At 28.5% G+C, this 18,264-nt stretch overlaps 2 protein-coding genes across 2 annotated transcripts in view; both read left to right on the forward strand.

Moving 5' to 3' along the window:
* LOC100199253 (succinyl-CoA:3-ketoacid coenzyme A transferase 1, mitochondrial) overlaps nt 1-10,513 on the forward strand; it is a 33,790-nt gene extending 23,277 nt beyond the window's left edge. Inside the window, exons 10-17 of the mRNA XM_065801409.1 lie at nt 2,596-2,707; nt 4,182-4,276; nt 6,425-6,473; nt 6,647-6,719; nt 6,839-6,914; nt 7,482-7,571; nt 9,241-9,321; nt 9,412-10,513. Coding sequence (XP_065657481.1) covers nt 2,596-2,707; nt 4,182-4,276; nt 6,425-6,473; nt 6,647-6,719; nt 6,839-6,914; nt 7,482-7,571; nt 9,241-9,321; nt 9,412-9,552 — 717 coding nt within the window. The 3' untranslated portion in view covers nt 9,553-10,513. The remainder of the gene's footprint in view (nt 1-2,595; nt 2,708-4,181; nt 4,277-6,424; nt 6,474-6,646; nt 6,720-6,838; nt 6,915-7,481; nt 7,572-9,240; nt 9,322-9,411) is intronic.
* A 6,944-nt stretch (nt 10,514-17,457) lies between these two features.
* Nucleotides 17,458-17,946, forward strand: LOC136082645 (uncharacterized). The gene has a single exon (XM_065802059.1). The coding sequence runs from the start codon at nt 17,458-17,460 to the stop codon at nt 17,944-17,946; it is 489 nt and encodes a 162-aa protein (XP_065658131.1).
* The last annotated feature ends 318 nt before the right edge of the window (nt 17,947-18,264 follow it).

The following is an 18,264-nucleotide window of genomic DNA, read 5'->3' on the forward strand; positions in this document are numbered from 1 at the left end:
AATGAAATCCTTGAATGTTTATGTCTATAGGTGTGTTGGCGAATGATCAAGCATTAGTTTGATATTTCTGGTAATCTGGTATAGACTCGTGTTTTTACTTTCAAATCAAACCAAAGAAAGTTGTTTTATACAGACTGCTTGTTTCAGTTAAATAACTCAGCTATTCATTTTTAGGCTATTTCGTAAAAAAAGTCTAAGTATTTTAAGTATTTGAATTTCAATAATGAAAGATTATTAAATTTATTGATTCTAGGTCCAAGTAATATGGCAACTCAAGCCAACATTCCTTAAGATATATATTCAGGAAATGTTGCTTTAATGGCAACTGTTAATATCTCTTATGATTCTGTAGAGAGTTACAACTGCTGTTGTTCAAGATGCAGTTATGGAATCCATCAAATCAAGCCTCTCAACTGCCGCTAGAAGAATGAAAAAAGAAAACAAAGAAATAGCAAGTATTGCAAAAGTAGATATTATAAAAAAAGTCCATTTATCTACATTCCTGTGTATAATTCATTTTGATGCAAAAATTATATTTGATACAATTAAAGGAAAAAAATTAAAATGTAAGCGACTAGCTTTACTATTAAACATCATGGCGAATTGTACTTGTTGAGTGTGCCTTCTTTACCTAATCTTTAGGTGACGATCAATATAAAAGAGTAATGAAGTTGCTTGATGATTATGATATTAAATTACATGTTGGTTAATTGTGCTTTGACACAACATCAACAAATACAACATCAACAAATACTGGCATTGAATACATTCTCCAACTTTCTTGCAGACACCATGTGGCAAAGCTAAGAATATGCCATTTTCATAAAAATGTTACTACTGAAGAAAAAGTAGGAACAGAAAATCTTTTTTTTTTAAAGATTGAGAAACAAGTTCAAAGATCAAGAGTTTCAGTCCTGAATACATATTAAGGTTTTATACAGTCCTGAAAAGGTGTTAAGGTTTAATTGTTCATTAAATGCAGATTCTGTTGTGAAGAAGCAGCAACAGATAAAGTTGAGCAATGCAAAAAAGTTAGAAAGAAAAACATTGTTAGAAGACAGAAAAGAACTAGCAGAGCTTGTTATTATTTATCTATCAAAGTTTATAATACTTTAATATGCTAAGTTACAGCTACCATCTAAACAACTAGTTTTTTTAATAGAAGACTAAGTAGTGAAGACTTGAGTAAAACAAAATGTTGAGTTTGTTTGTTGTTTTTATGCACCATGGAATTTGCAAAGCTACAATCCTATTAAAACACCATCATGATGTTGCTCTACATCAAATGGCTCTTTGTAAAGATGTTTGACCAGCCAAAAAAGCTGTAGAGAAAGTCATTGCGTCAATATTAAAGCACTCTTGGTACTCAACTTTGATACCTCTTTCACTCCTAGATTATAACATTCTAGATAAAGATAAAGCGCTATTTGCAAAATCAATTTTCTTTTACAAAATGCCATCTTTATATGCATCTGATGACAAATTAGAAAATAAGAAAGGGTGGATATTAAAGAAAAAATTATTCTAGACAAAGTCAAAGCTAGTAATCCACCAAATTTAGCAGTTGACAAGTATTCATACTTTATGTTTGCAATAAATGGCTTTACAAAATAGATCATTCAAAATTGGTTATCCCTTCCTCCATGCTATTAGCAAACTTAATCATATTACAAATAGTTTTTAACTTATGCAAAAACTTGTTGTATTTGTATAAAGCTAAAAAAAAGGGTCCTGGTAGAAGTGTGTGTGTGAATGGGGGGAGAGTAAATATCTTAACATAACCCTCACTTACGTAACTAATTAAAGCAATAAGCAAGTCACCAAATACTCGGATAAATATATATTTCAAAAGATTTTGTATTAAGTACAAAACACAAAATCAGAAAATACTCAGTACTAAGCTAATAAAAAATGAATATGGTTTTAAATGCCAACTATATAAAGTTTAGATCCATTTTTTTTTTAATTTTAATAATACAGATTTTCATTTGACTCTCCCTCAACATCATAGAAAACTGGTCTTTCACCAAAAATTCGGTCTATTTTTTTTGTTGCAAAAAAAGCATTACGGAGGGCCTAAAGTAATTAAAAAATGCTGGGTAAGTTTTTTGAGTGTGTGTGTGTGTATATTTTTATGTATATATAAATAAACACACACAAACACGCACATATATATATATATATATATATATATATATATATATATATATATATATATATATATATATATATATATATATATATATATATATATATATATAACACACACACATAAAATATGTCAAATGTGTCTGTAATTTATTTTGATAGGGATTTTCTGTTTTCTATTTTTTTTTTCTTTTTTTTTTCTTTTTTCTTTTTTTTTTAATCTCATGATTTATTAAGAAAAAAGTCCATGTATAAATAGAAGTGAAAAATAAAATGATAAAAAATGTCATAAAAGAAAATTTAGTTTTTCAGATATTATTTGATCATTTATTTGATATAAACTAGAAACTTTGATAAATTCAATGTTCAGTAGCATTGAACTTAAATATTTTAGCTTTGAGATTTTTGTTTCTTAGTTATACCTAATTTTTCATTATTTGTTTTTAGAGACTTAAAATAAGAGAGGATAAGTCATCTACAAAACCTAAATCTGATGGTGACTTGGTTCGTGAAAGAATCATTAAACGTGCTGCTTTAGAATTTAAAGACAATATGTATGGTATCTTTTCTATTTGTGTCGAATAAATCTAAAGGATAATAAAAAAAAAAATTTAATAAATATATAATAAATTATATATTAATTTATTTACTTTGGTTTGAGTTGCATCCTAAATGTAGAACTAATAATCTTTTGACAATATTGTTATTAAATATGTCGGAATGTTGTTATATGAATGTTGAAACATTAATGTTTAAATGTTGCTAACGTTTTACAATAGTAAAACCTTAGCAACAAACATAAAAAGAATTGTAATTTATTGATGTAGTTTATTTATTGATGTAGTTTATTGATGTAGTTTACTTATTGATGTAGTTTAGTGTTATTTATGAATTGTTAGTTGTTATTTCATAAATAATTATGGAGTTATATTTGGTTGTTTTTCTGTTGTGCAGTGTTCTTTTATTTTTTTATGTAAATAGTTACTTAAAGGAAACTGCTCCCTTTACTGCAAACTTCATGAACTATTTTGTATTTCTTAAAGTTCAATAATTGTACAGTTTTAAAATAAAACCAAACAGGGCAATGTTGTAAACAAGGATTCTTGAAATCTTAAAAATTTTAGAGAATTAGTTTGTTTACTGTTTAATAATATACTTTTTTGGCTTTTCACAAAATACTTTGACAAATATTTGACTAATAAATTTAGTTGTTTTAAATAAAAGTTGAAAATATTCCTTTTTAAGCAAAGTCAAAAATCATTTACTTAAGTAGAAGTGAAGTTTAACACTTGTACGAAAAATTATCAAATAAGTAATACCTCACTATTATGCGTTATTAGATAATTAGGTGTTATTAAATAATTTGTTTTGGTTAGATGATTAGGTGTTATTAGATTATTGGGTCTTATTAGATAATTAGGTGTTGTTAGATAATTTGTTGTGGTTAGATAATTAGGTGTTGTTAGATAATTAGGTGTTGTTAGATAATTAGGTGTTGTTAGATAATTAGGTGTTGTTAGATAATTAGGTGTTGTTAGATAATTAGGTGTTGTTAGATAATTTGTTGTGGTTAGATAATTAGGTGTTGTTAGATAATTAGGTGTTATTAGATAATTTAAGTATTTTTGATGCTTCAAATAAAATAATAGATATATTTTGAAAATTTTTGTACCAAATTATCTCTTAGCTTAAAAATCTGGAAGAAAAAAAAAGTTTCAAAACAAAAAAATGAATCGTGAAAATAAAAAACTATTTTATTTTGAATACTTAAAGAAATCTTTATGAAGTTGTTTTGTATCTATTTATTTTTGACTATTACATATAACATGTATTAAAAATATATTAAATGAATAAGTAATATTTTTTAAATTTTTTATGTCACAAAAGATTTTACGTAAAATTATTGTTTCATCTATTTATGTTATGATGTTACAAAAGACTTTAAAAGTCTTTTGTAACATCAAAAATTTTTAAAATATTCCTTTTTCATTTAATACATTTGTTGTAAACTTTTTCTTTAATAAAGCTTCTAGCTAACCTTGGTATTGGAATGCCAATGCTAGCAAGTAATTACATCAGTCCAAATATAACAGTACATTTGCAGAGTGAAAATGGTATTTTAGGCTTGGTGAGGCTTTGTTTTGTTTTGTTTACAGCCTTATTTCTTATTATTTGATTCTTAATTTTGTTTCTGTTTGTATTTCAAGATATTCACTAAATTAAGAGATGTCTAGGTTATGTATAGACCAATACAAGACCTAGACATCTCTTGATTTAGAAAATATCTTGTTCTAGTGACCAACACAAGACCTAGACACCTCTTGATTTAAAGAATATCTTGATTTAGAGACCAATTAGCAATTGTATTTATCACATAAAAAAGGGCATGAGCGTTATGCTGCATTATTGTGCCCACATTTTAGTTTTTCAGTGTTGTGTTTTTGACTGATAGTTTCTTACAAACCAAAACAAATTAAAAAGCCTTTAGAATAATACATTATAATATTTGGTCAACATCTTACATAAAATTTTTAAATAATCATTGAAAAAAAAAATTAAAAATGCTAACGCTGTATGTTAAATTACTTTTATTCATTACTTTTTAATATTATTCCTCAACAATCCATTTAAACAAACAGTTAACTCCTGGTTATTAAAACTTCCTTGGGTAAGAACTTACTTAAAAAAAGAAAAATGTTGCTTACGTCTTTTTCTTGTAAAAAAACATATTCTTTACATTTTTTTAAAATCATTAGTTTTTAATTGCTTTTTCGTTTCTAAGGAGTGTTTGTCAAATATCTTTGATTTTGTTTCCTAAGGAGTGTATGTCAAATATCTTTGATTTTGTTTCTAAGGAGTGTTTGTCAAATATCTTTGATTTTGACAAACACTCAAACTGAAAAGTAAACTTTGACACCTTTGAAATATTGTGGTTTTCGTCTTTCCAATTATCAACATGGGCAGCTTTTCACCAACCCCATTTCCTTCTTTTGCTGGCCTTTAGAATTAACTTTGTTAAAACTTCTTCCTGCACATCGTACATCATTTAGATGAAAGGATTTCATTAGAAGCTGTTGATAAAATAAACCCAACTCATCAGCTTTGAAAATATCCCTTAGTTCATTTCTTGAGAGGATCATGGGTAAATGTTTCTGCTCCCAACTTGCTGTCATTTCCTCTTGTAATACAGTTAATCACCAGATATAGTTTGAAAAACAACTTTATGTTTGTTTTTACACCGATCTAACCACCTTTAAGCCTTAAAATGCGTTATGTTGAGTTCTTTTGCAAAATCTAAAGCTTTTTCCTTAATGATTTGTCCACCAATTGAAACATTTTGTTTGCGTGCATTCATAAACCATTTATATATCATTCTTTTCAAAACTTAACTTTTGTCTCTTTGCTCCAAATTGGCCAGACTCATACTTGCTGATTATGTTTTCTTTATGGCTAATCCAGTTCAAGTTAAAAGTTTTTTAAGTAAAAGTGTTTTAAAGAACACTAAACTTTTTAACAACATTCTTTTTATTTAGACCATTAACCAATTCTTTAAATGCAAGATATTCTTTATTTGATTGTCAGGACCGTCTTCTTTTGTGCAGACGTCATGTTTAAATTTCTGCTGCACTATGTTGAAATATTTTTGATTTTTGGTTATATTTTGAAATGCAATGCAATGTTATCTTCAATTGAAAAAAACTTAGAAAAAGCAGGGTTTTTATCAAGGAAAGCAAAAAATCATTTTGAATAAACAAAGTTAGGATTAACGGCAAGTTTGTATAACTGATGAATATTTGTATGAGTTTGTTAAGGAAAATTCATGGGGAATAAAAGTTGCTTCAAATAAGTGGGAAATTCAAATGAGTGCCAGTTTAAATAACCAAAAGTTTACTGTATATAAAATGAAAAAAACGATTGCTGCCCCCAATTCTTAGTTGATGTATCAGTACTCCCTTGCATTTCTATTTAGATAGATTTATCAATACTTTATGTATTATTAGAAAAAAAATCACATAATGCCAATGACAGCTTCTTGTTTGTTTTAAACTATTTTGTTGTGACAAGCGTTCCAGGTGTAACTTAATCAAAAATTATTCTAAATAAAAGTAATAAAAATTATAAGTTAAAAAACTTATTCAAAATTTTCCCTATTTCTCCATCTATATAACTAGAGCCATTTATTCAATGGTATTTAAAAGGTTCCATCTTTCTACCCAGCTCCTCACCCCTGTTGTTAAAAATGTTGTATCACTGTCAAACATTGTTTTTCTTTAAGGGACCATTTCCCAGGGAAGGTCAACAAGATCCAGACTTGATAAACGCAGGTAAATGAAAAAATTTTCAAAAACTATAATTTTTTAATTTTTTTTTTAAATTTAACTAAATAAATTTAATAAAATTTAATTATTTAAAAAGTTATAATTTTTTAAAGCATTTTTATTGTTGTTAAAAAATTTGAAATATATTTTTATATTGCTAAATATAAATTTTTTTTAAGGGAAGGAAACTGTTACAGTGCTCCCTGGTGCTGTATATTTTGGAAGTGATGACTCTTTTGCAATGATACGAGGGTAAAAACTTTTTAATATCTTAGTTTTTACTTTTTGCTCTATTTTTTTACGATTATGATAAATATAAAAATTTAATCAATTTTTATCAACAATTGTAAAAATAATATTTTAATTTATAGTGGCCATGTAAACATGACAATGTTAGGAGCAATGCAAGTTTCACAGTTTGGCGATCTGGCCAATTGGATGATTCCGGTTAGTTTTATTTTTTACTATTTGTTAATAATTTTTTAATAAAATAATATAATAGATACAGATAATGACAATTATCTTCAACTATAAGTTAATAATTTATAGTTACAGATAATTACCATTATCTCTATAGTTTTATATTAATGATCCTATTTTTACTTTTGAAAAAAAATTATTTTATAATTTTATTTAAAATTTATTTTAAATTAATTGTTGTTTATTTTTATTTCTTGATTCTAAATAAGTAGCAATAAAAAGATAAGGAGAGAGAAAATTTATTTAAAAAATATTATATAAAAAAATTTTATAAAATTATTATTAAAAAATTACGCCTAAAAACTGAATTTAACCACTTTACAATTTACAAGTTACTTGATAGAATAAGGAGTTTGTCACAGTTACAATTTGTTTTTGTTTTGTTTTTTAATCTTAAGTTTTTTACATTTTAAATAAAATCAGATGAGTACAAATAAAAGAAAAGTTAAATTAAATTTTAGTTTTTAATTTATATATTTTTACATATGTATTTTATTTATGTATTGTAAGTCATATATTGATTTGTTATTTCAGGGCAAAATGGTTAAAGGTATGGGTGGAGCAATGGATTTAGTTTCAAGTCCTGGAACTAAAGTTGTTGTTACAATGGAGCATACTGCCAAGGTTAGTTTTTAATTTGTTTTAAGGAGCTTTGAAATTATTTTAATTCTAGGATATAATATGCAGTTTTTTATTTTTTACTGTCTGACAATTTCATTAGAAAATAAAATACAAACTTGAAATGCGTTTTATTGGAAATCATCTTGCGATGCATTTTTCAACGGAAATCACCTTGCAATGTAATTGGAAATCATCTTGCAATGTGCTTTCTTTGAAATCACCATGCAAAGCACTTTCGTTTGAAATTATCTTGCGATGCGTTTTCTTTTGTTGATATTTGTCGAGATTGTTTTTGAACTGGTTTAAGAATTGACCACCTCGCCCAGTAAATCATTACATGCGGTTGCGGATTGATTAAGGAAATAGTTTTATCTAGAAGCAATTTTATCAAATTTTGCTGAGTATCTAAATTTGTGTTTACGTGTTTAAATCTGATTTTTTTGAATATTTAATTGCTCTAAGAATCTGTAATCATTAAAGGTTAGATTTATATTATTTATTTTATTGATTTTTTTTTAATTTTGTATCAAGGTCTAATTGTCAAGTTGAAGGTTGTGTTAAATTGAAAGTCTTTTTTCATATGTCATGTTTTTAAGAGAGGAAATAATCTTAGTTGCCTGTCTCTTTACTCATTCCAATATAGATATATCTTCTTTTAGATAAGGAGACCATACAACTATACCGTATTCAAGATGAAGACAGGCAAATAGTATAAAGAACCTTAAACATCTCTTTATCAATGTAACTAAAGGTTTGCTTTAGCATAACTTGATTTGTTTTATACACAGAGCTAATTGCGTGTTATTTCTACATAACATTAGTCAAGAATCTGATGCCTAGATCTTTTTCATACATAGATGCCTAGATCTTTTTCATACATACCTTTCCAAAGTTATTATATTGTCATTATTCGAATTGGGTATGAACCTTTAAGCTTAAGAAGCCATTTTTGGGCCATTCAAATGCTCCTATAAGGTCATCTTGAAAAGCTAGTATAGAGTTTTTTTTGAATACCACTAAAATGTCTTCTCAATCTGACTCTAGTTTGCTACTCTTTGTTTCCTATGTTCATAACAATGATGTAATCCACTAGACAAGACAATTATTGATACGATATAATTATTGATACATAATTATTATCTATATAAATATTTTAGTTTAACGTTCCTTAATAATTGTGCCTTGTATCATTAATATTGTGCTACATCTGCTTTGTATCGTAGACCCAGATCAAGGGTGCCGCAAGTTAAAAATTATGGATATTGAGTTATGAATGTCATTTGATAATATGTTATGTGTTGTACATGGTGACAAAATGCCACAAGTCTAAAACGAATGTTTACAAAATGACAGATACCAATGGCACTCTTAGTTGGAAAAAATATTAAAAACTTAAAACTTCAACTCTGATTTTCTCAGTTTGAAATTTTTGATTTGTGGCACCCTGGATCTGGGTGTTCGGTATCATTAGTACATCAGATATGATGGCAGATACGTTATTTTTAGCTATTTTAACTTTTATGTTATTTTTAGCAATTCAATCATTTCACTGCATAAAAAAAAAGTTTTGATTTCAAAAAACAAATGTTTTCTTGTTATTTTTAATACTGTTAATCATTGAATATTTAAGGGGGTGATGATAAAATTTAATTAATATTATAAAAATATTTAGGGGGGTGAACATAAAATTCTAGAAGAATGCAATCTTCCGTTAACTGGTAAAAAATGTGTTGATATGATCATTACTGAAAAGGTGCGTAGTTTTTTTCACTTTTTTAATTTACCAATCGAAAATCGCGTTAATTTTATTAATAAACTGAAATGATACTCTTTCTTATTTTAGTGTGTTTTTAATGTTGACCCAGATGAAGGACTGATTCTTTCCGAAATATGGCCGACAGTTGGAATACCTGAAGTTCAAGTATCAACAGGCTGTCAATTTAAAATTGCTGATGATCTTAAAGAAATGATGCAAATAGAATAGAGCTTTTTCAGATTAAATAAGCTTAGTTATGCAAATTTATGTTATTTAAATGATTTGTTGCGTCATTTAAATGATTGTGACACGTCATTTAAATGATTTGGTAATAACAAAATTGATTATGACACGTCATTATAAGACATGATTATGACACAAACATGATTATAACACGTCATTTAAATGATTTTATAATAACTAAACTTTTGTAATAAATGACTTTTTAGGTCAAGGTGCTTTAAGACCTTTTTTAAATGTTTTATACGTTTTGGGAACACTCATATATTGAATCGTTTTATACAATTTACTGTAAACATTTATGTAGAGAATAACTAATTTAAATATTTTGTAGTATACATAAGGCATCCAGCATTTAACAGAAGATTTCCAAAGGACCGAGTTAAATTAGTTTGAGACCAAAAAGTCATTAATTTTGGGTTCCTTTGATTTTTTTTTAATTATAAACCATAATTAACCATACCTTATGGAGCTAAGTCAAGTTTTCTTAAAGTTTGTTTGAAAATTTTAGTCCTGACGCTGTTTTTCGATAGCAACTGGCTATTATTTGATCGTTGACAAGGTTATCAAAAATTATTAATCACGAAACGATCAGCAGTTAATCTTACAAATTCTTTTGATAACGATTATTTACAACACATGAGAAATGTTTAATTAAACTATTCATAAATAATTATTTAGATATTAGTTTGAAAATTTTATTGACTAAACTTTTGTCATTAAAATTAATTTACCCTTTAGCCTATAACAGACAGTTTTTAACTTTTTAAAGTCGTACATTATAATGACTCTGATTTCCCACCGACAACTTTTGCATTTTCATAATAGTATATCGAATTATAACATGAACTACTATTATTTTGTATGTTTCAACTTGTGGAAACTGATTGACTAAATGTTTCAGCTTATTGTATTTACGATTGACTTAATTTACAATCTACTACACTTTTGATCGACTTTTTGATGAATTACGTCCACTCCAGTTTGTACTTTGCAAAATATCCAGTTGCGTATTTTTTTAAATTTAAAGGTATAACGTTTATAATAACGAATAAGAGTTTTCTTTAAAGTGTGCTTGCCCTGACCAAAACCCTTAGTCGATATATGTACACGCAGCTACGCCTATAGAGCAAATATTTTTTTAAACGCTTAAAATACAGACTTGTCGGTTGAAATGAATATCATTTATAATCGGTTAAAAATAGTTTAATCGATAATTATTTATAATCGGTTAAAATTATTTTAAAATGAAAATAATCAACAATTATTGTTTAAAAATGAAAAACAAATCAGTCAAAAATTGATGACTATAATGGGTTGAAAATAATTTAGGACTTATAGGACATAAATTATTTTCAACCCATTATAGTCATTAATTTTTTTTTTCGAATAAATCTTTTCTTTCTAGAATTTTACATTAGTAGGTTCAAGATTTACTTTTCTATTATCAAAATTTGATCAAATAAGAAAAATTCAGTTTTTATCAACAATAGATTTAAGCATATATCCACAATAAAAAATTAAATGTTTAAAAGTTAAAACTCATGTAAAGTTTGTTAATTTTTTTTACATAAACAAATAATAATTTTTTTTAATTCTATATATGATAAAACAATGCAAAAAGTTTGTTAAATTCAAAATTAAAACTATAGTTATAACTGCCCTCAACAAACAACTAACTTTGATCTTTTTGAAAAATATCTGAAACAAATGTTACCTAAATTCATAAAAAAAGAGATACATTAGGATTGTGACTGAAAATATCTTTTCAAAATTTTGTTTCTCCTGTGGTCACAAATAATGAACTTTTGTGAATTAAATATTTAAACTGCTAACTGTAGAAATGAATGAAGTCCAAAAAATTCAAAAGTTCACTTTTAACATAAATCAGTTCTAAATGGGTAGACGCACCATTTACTGCTAAAAGGGATAAACCTGTCATCATTTTTATAACCATGGCATCAGGTTGAATTTGACGTTTACCGCAGAAAGGAAACAGTCCAGGACTTGTTCCCTTTCTGCGGTAACCATTAGTAACCTAAAATAATAATATTTTGCGTTTACTGCAGAAAGAAAACACGTCCGGGACTTGTTTCCTTCCTGCGGTCAACATTAGTAACATAAAATAGTAACATTTTACTTGTGGCTTACAAATTTCATTGTTAAAAATGAGTTGTTCAGTTGAAGATGACAATCCTTTAAAGAGAAGAAAAAAAGGAGTTAATTCAGACAGATATAAAATGAATGTAATTAAGAAGGCTAAAGTGGCAAGAACCTATAAACATGGTTGGAAAAAAATACCAGCCAAGAAACCATCTAATATTTCTAGATAAGCTTTTTTAGATTTATTTGTATTAATTGTTATAATATTTCAGTTAAGTTCATCTCACGACTATCTAAAACACAGGCCTATTAATCGTGCAAACCGTAAAAATAACTGGAGGCCGATTAGTAAAAATTTAATTTAGGCTTTATTTTGATTTATAAAATTATTTTAACAAATTACAATTGTTATCTAATTTGTCAACTAAAGGCACACTTATTTCATATTTATTGAAGAAAAAATATTACCAAATTTCAATGAAACATAATTTATTCAAAAGAGTTTTATATAAGTCAAACAACAAAAACAACACAAGTTTTAATTTAATCACTCAGTTTTAAAATTTTTTGAGCTGGCTCCTTGTAAGAGCGTAGAGTGTTTAGCTTTGAATAATTATTTAAAAAAATATTTGACAAAATTTTACAACTTTTCATACACTTATTATTCTTAAAATAACCGAAAAAGAATTGTTGATTGATTGAAAGTAGTATGATAAGAAATGCAAACAAACTGGCAAAGTCATATCCAGTGCAATAAAAAGTATATAACAAAAGAAAGTAAATTGACTTAAAATATCAGTTGGCTTTGTTAAACCACCTCTATCTAAGTCTAAGAGATAAGCACCATACTCATTACAATATGAATATGTATCAGTGTCAAGATCTTCATAACCAATCTTAAGATGAAGGTAACCAGCAATGTATATATATTTTAACAGAGTCAGTTAAACTAGACTCTAATATTTTCAAAGAATCTAATATTTCACTTTCCTTTTGTGTTAGTTGCCTCTGACAGTTCATGCAAGTATGACCAACATGAAGCTCACGAAAGTCTGAATCATATTGTAAAAGTAGTTTTGAGTGCTCAATTTTAGTTTTTTCTAAAACTTGTTGAACCGAAATAAAATAAGCACCACCAGCACCTTGACGTAACTTACTAAATGCCTTTCAATAGGGTCAGATGTAAAGTCACCAATTTTTACAAATTCGTGTGATGTACTTAACAAATATTTTGCTAACTCAACTAGTCCTTTTAAGGTATGGACTATCGCTTTAGATGTTTCAACAGTCAATGTTTTAATTCTATTTTTTCCATTATGGCAATCCATATCTTCACAGATTTATGATAATGAAAGTATCTGTTGCAGACGAAGATCATCAGTCGAATTTATGACAGAGCGCAATGGGTCTCTTAACCTTTTATCATCACCCAGTTTGTGAACATTAATAATTTTCCATGCGTCTATAAACATTTTTAGAAATACAACAGTTCCTTTAACATTGGTAACATAATTTTTTCATCGCATTTGTAATAAATCTTTTGGGATTTTTTTTTGGTAATGAATAATCGCATCATTGAAATTCAACGAGTCCATCGCTTTAAAAGTTTCAAGTTGATCAGCTTGTACACTTCTTGCACCAGAAGTTGATGAAGTTGTACCGTCAACCGGGGTGACTTCGGACGATTTTCAAAGAAAATATTAAACTGTTTCATTAAAATCAATACAAAATGGAAATATTTTTGTGGATCGTACCACTTTAATTATAAAGAACATGAAGAAATTTTGGCTTTCAGTTTCCCAATATGATATTAGCATAAATAAACGGTCTGAAAATCAAAAAATCAAAATCAGGAAATGGGGTGACTGAATTTATATTAGAAATAGGAGGGGTCATAATATGAATCCTTAAGGAACTCCACATGAAATATTTAACAAATTAGATGATATGAAATCATCCGCATAAACATATTGTTTCCGATTATTTAAGTAACTTTTTTGCCAAATTAATATTTTCTCAGTAATTCCGTACCACTCCAACTTTTTAAAAAGAATTTCGTGATCAATAGTATCAAAAGCTTTTGCCAAGTCAATGAAAACACCTAAAGTAAATTGAGAATTTTCAAATGAGTCAGATATATTTCTTGTAAATTGTAAAATGAAATGTTTAGTGGAATTTTTGGAATCTATATTTATTGCTGTGTGTATATATATATATATATATATATGTATATATATATATATATATATATATATATATATATATATATATATATATATATATATATATATATATATATATATATATATATATATATATATATATATATATATATATATATATAGGGAGAAGGGGGGAGTCTCCCCCACTCAGAATCTTGGTAAAAGAAAAGTTGGGAATTTCTTTGCCACGAGTTGGGACAGTTGGGAAATTGGTGATAAAATGAAAAAATATTTTTTAATTAAATAAAATTAAATTTTTGCGAAAATTCATCAAAGATGGAGTTTTTTTACTTAGACAAATAAACTTTACGTTTATTAAACGACTTAAGGCCGTTTTTCACAAGACGAAATAAAGTGATGAAGATTTTAAGTCATCAAGAAAACCAGTTAAGACAATTGAACCATGTTTTAAAATTAAAGGATATACTGAAACAAGCCCATAAACTATGCATTTTTGTAATCACATCCGCTTATGGTGTGGCATCAAATGAACGTTCTTTTAGTCAACTCAAGATTGTAAAATCACATTTGAAAACAACAATGAGTGCAAGAGATTGGATAGTCTCATGCTACTAAAGTGCGAAAAAGAAATTTGTAAAGGAATTAAACCGGAACATCTTTTTAAAGGATGGGTTCAATTGAAGAAACGTCATATTAAAATCAAACAGTAGACAAAAAATCATACACTGAAGATAAAATATTGTGTGTAACATTTCAACCTTTCGTTATATGTCAAATTCCTCAAGAAAGGACGATTCTAGTAGAGCGATGTTGCACTCTTTCTAAAGCTTTAATTTCAATAACATTTTCCATATTACTTTGTACTATTATATCCCTAAAATTTTAAATTGCTATATCTGCTGTCCTAATGGTTTATAAAGTTTATTGGATTTGTAACATTTTTTTGGGCTAATACAATTTCCCTATGAATTGGTGGGAATTTTAGACGTTTTTTGAATTGAATATTTTGTATATAATGTAAAGCAAGCTATGTTTTGTTAATACAAGTTAATAAATTTGAGCAGCTGTGGCGCAGTGGTTAGAGATCAGGCTCAGAACCCAGAAGTCCGTGGTTCGACGCCAGCTCTAGCCCAATAATCAACTTTGGTAAGGAAGGAGGCGTGAACTTCTAGTTAAATGGTCTCCCGCGGTGCTCTGTGGTTAGACCGCTTGGACTTCTGGGAGCACCTTAAAATACTGATAATTGACAATTATTGAGTGTAAGTGTAGTGTAGTATAATTATTAGTATATTTTATAAATAGAACAGATATTGATTTCTTAAAATAAAAAAAACATTTGGGAAATCTATGTTTAGCAGTTGGGAAAATTAAGGTCTCCCCCCTCCCTGGATTTTTCCCACGCAACGCCACTGATATATATATATATATATATATATATATATATATATATATATATATATATATATATATATATATATATATATATATATATATATACAGAGCCGTACCAAGGGTGGGGCCGGCCGGGCCGCGGCCTGAGGCGCCAAAATTGGGAGGGCGCAAACTTTAATAAGTTAAAAAAACAATAATCAGTTTATTAAACTAATTTTTACGGCGTCGTTGCTGTTGATAAGAAAACTAATTAAAATTCCGCCTCTTGATTCAAACTCTTAAATATTAAAGCTCGTATACTGAATAAAAAAGCGCTCTGTAACACTAATATACCTTTGATAACTTTTGAGCATTATAATTCTATTATGAGTCGAACCCAAAAGTTATCTGGCGCTGAATTTAAGAAGAAAAGAAAACAGCGCCAAGAAAGTGACGAGAAACTACAAAACTGTTTCAAAAAGTGGTTGGTAACAAACTCAGTGGAGAAACAAATTATTTCAGAGGATATTTGTATTGAAATTAATGACAATTCAACAGATCCTATAATTGACTTTAATTGAGTTCAGATCATCATTTGGAATTAATTGAAGAGGAGATTTTCATCAGCCAACACTTCAGCTCAAAATGGTATGAAAAAATTCATCCCAATAGTAAAAAATTTGTTCGCACTTGGCTGCAGTACAGCAATAAAAAAGATTCTTTATTTTGTTTTTGCTGTTTGTTACTTTTAACAACAAAAACCAACAATTTCTCAGAAATTTCTAAAGGGTTTTGTGACTGGAAAAAACTAAACCCAAGAATTCTGAGCATGAAAACAACAATGAACACCAAAGATGCTATTCTGATCGGAAAACTCTTGAAAAAAACCTCAAGGAAGGAAAGACCCTGAATTCTGATCTGTAGAGAGTTATTAGTGGAGAGATGAAAAAGCGGAGAGATATCTTAAAAGTAATTGTTGATGCAATTTTGTTCTGTGCCAAGAACAATCTTGCCCTTCGGGGAACAACAGAAGACATCGGTCAACAAAAAAGTGGCATTTTTCTGAGCTTAATTGAGTTGATTAGCCATTATTATCCTTTAGTGGCTGAACACATTGCGTCCGTTAAAGCAAAAATAACCACAACATCCTACTTTTCTCCTTGAATTCAAAATGAGCTGATTGAGTCACTTGGGCAGAAAGTCAGGAAAGAAAATTTGTCAAACGTCAAAGAAGCTAAATACTACTCTGTTCTGTTTGACTGCACTCCAGATACCTCCCACAAAGAGCAGATGACTCAGATCATCAGGTATGTCCGCATCAGTGATGAAACCTGCACAATTAAGGAAAGCTTTGTGGACTTCATTGAATCTCACCAAAAAACCGGAAAAAGTCTTGCAACAGAGATAAGTGAAAAATTGGAGAAGGATGGTCTAAGCATTTTCGATTACCGGGGCCAAGGCTATGACAATGGAGCCAATATGTCTGGAAAATACAATGGCGTCAAAGCTCACATCCATTCTCTTAATGAGTCAGCAAGATTTGTTCCATGCGCAGCTCACACTTTAAATCTTGTTGGTGTTCATGCTGCTGAGGTTTCCCCACTCATGATTACGTTTTTTGGAAAGGTTCAAGCCATCTTTAACTTTTTTCAAGCTTCATGCCAAGATGGGAAAAACTAATGAAAACGTTGACCATCTCATTAAAGGGAAATAGTGACACAACATGGTCTACCAAAAAAGAAGCAATTAGACCATTGCACAGACAAATCAAAGATGTTCTTCAGGTTTTGGAATCCATTATCCACAATCCCATGACAAATGCTGTCACAGTTAGCAGTGCAAAAGAACTTCTCATTCATATTGATTTCAGTTTTTTGTGTTTGTTGGATTTCTGGTGTCAAATTCTTTCTCTAATTGACCAGGAAAACAAACTGCTTCAGTCAAAAACCATTTCAATTACGGCAATTGACATTGCCGTAAAAAAAATGAAATGGTTGAAGGCTTTCATTCAGAATTTTTGAGATGTTGGGGTGGACAATATTATCCACAGAAAAAGCTAACCAGAGGGGAATTGATGGTGGCTTTCCAATTAAGAGGAAGCGCAAAGTGAAGCGAATAGCACTTTATGAAGCTGAAGATGACTCTCACCTTCTCACAGCAGAAACAGAATTCGGATCTCAGTGCAACCTTGTGTTTGACAGCATTATTACACAAATAGAGTGGCGGTTTAAGACTGATGTCTGCTGTATCCTCTGATTTTGGCTACCTCAGTGGGCATTCACTCTCTAAAAGTTCAGTGGATGAACTCAAGAAAAAAGCTGCAAATTTATCTCAAATTGACAAGGCAGATTTAGATTCTTCCGATTTCCAGTCAGAAATGGCAAGCTTTAAATACCAAGCTGCCGCAATGATGGACAACTTTGAAAAATCTAGCCCGATCGACATTTTGCAGCTCATTCATAAATGTTCTTTGACCGATGCTCATCCCAACACAACAATTGCTATTCGCATCTTCTTCACCATACCAGTCACAGTTGCTACGTGTGAGAGAAGTTTCAGTAAACTTAAGCTCATAAAACACTATATGAGGTCAACAATTGGCCAAGAACGTTTGTCTAGTTTGGCTATAATTTCAATTGAAAATGAAGTGGCAAACAACATTGATTTTGATGATGTCATTAGTGAATTTGCCTCAAGAAAAGCCAGTAAAGTGGCATTGAACTAAAGTTTGTGCAACCTTAATGACAAATTTTACTTATAACTTGATGTGATAAATTTTGTGATCAATAAATCATTTTTTTCGTTTAAATTTCTTCTTTTTTTTTTTTTTTTAAGGAGAGGGAGGGGGAAGGGAGTGGAAGAGGGGGCGCAATTTTCTTTTCTTGCCCGAAGTGCAAAATTGGCTCGGTACGGCCCTGTATATATATATATATATATATATATATATATATATATATATATATATATATATATATATATATATATATATATATATATATGCATATATATGTATGTATATGTATATATATGTTTATATATGTAT

Source organism: Hydra vulgaris, chromosome 07 (assembly GCF_038396675.1).
Source record: "Hydra vulgaris chromosome 07, alternate assembly HydraT2T_AEP".
Lineage (NCBI taxonomy): Eukaryota > Metazoa > Cnidaria > Hydrozoa > Anthoathecata > Hydridae > Hydra > Hydra vulgaris.

What these genes read in the sequence shown, in the direction of transcription:
- LOC136082645 (XM_065802059.1), top strand. Translation starts at nt 17,458, where the DNA reads ATGTCTGCTGTATCCTCTGATTTTGGCTACCTCAGTGGGCATTCACTC.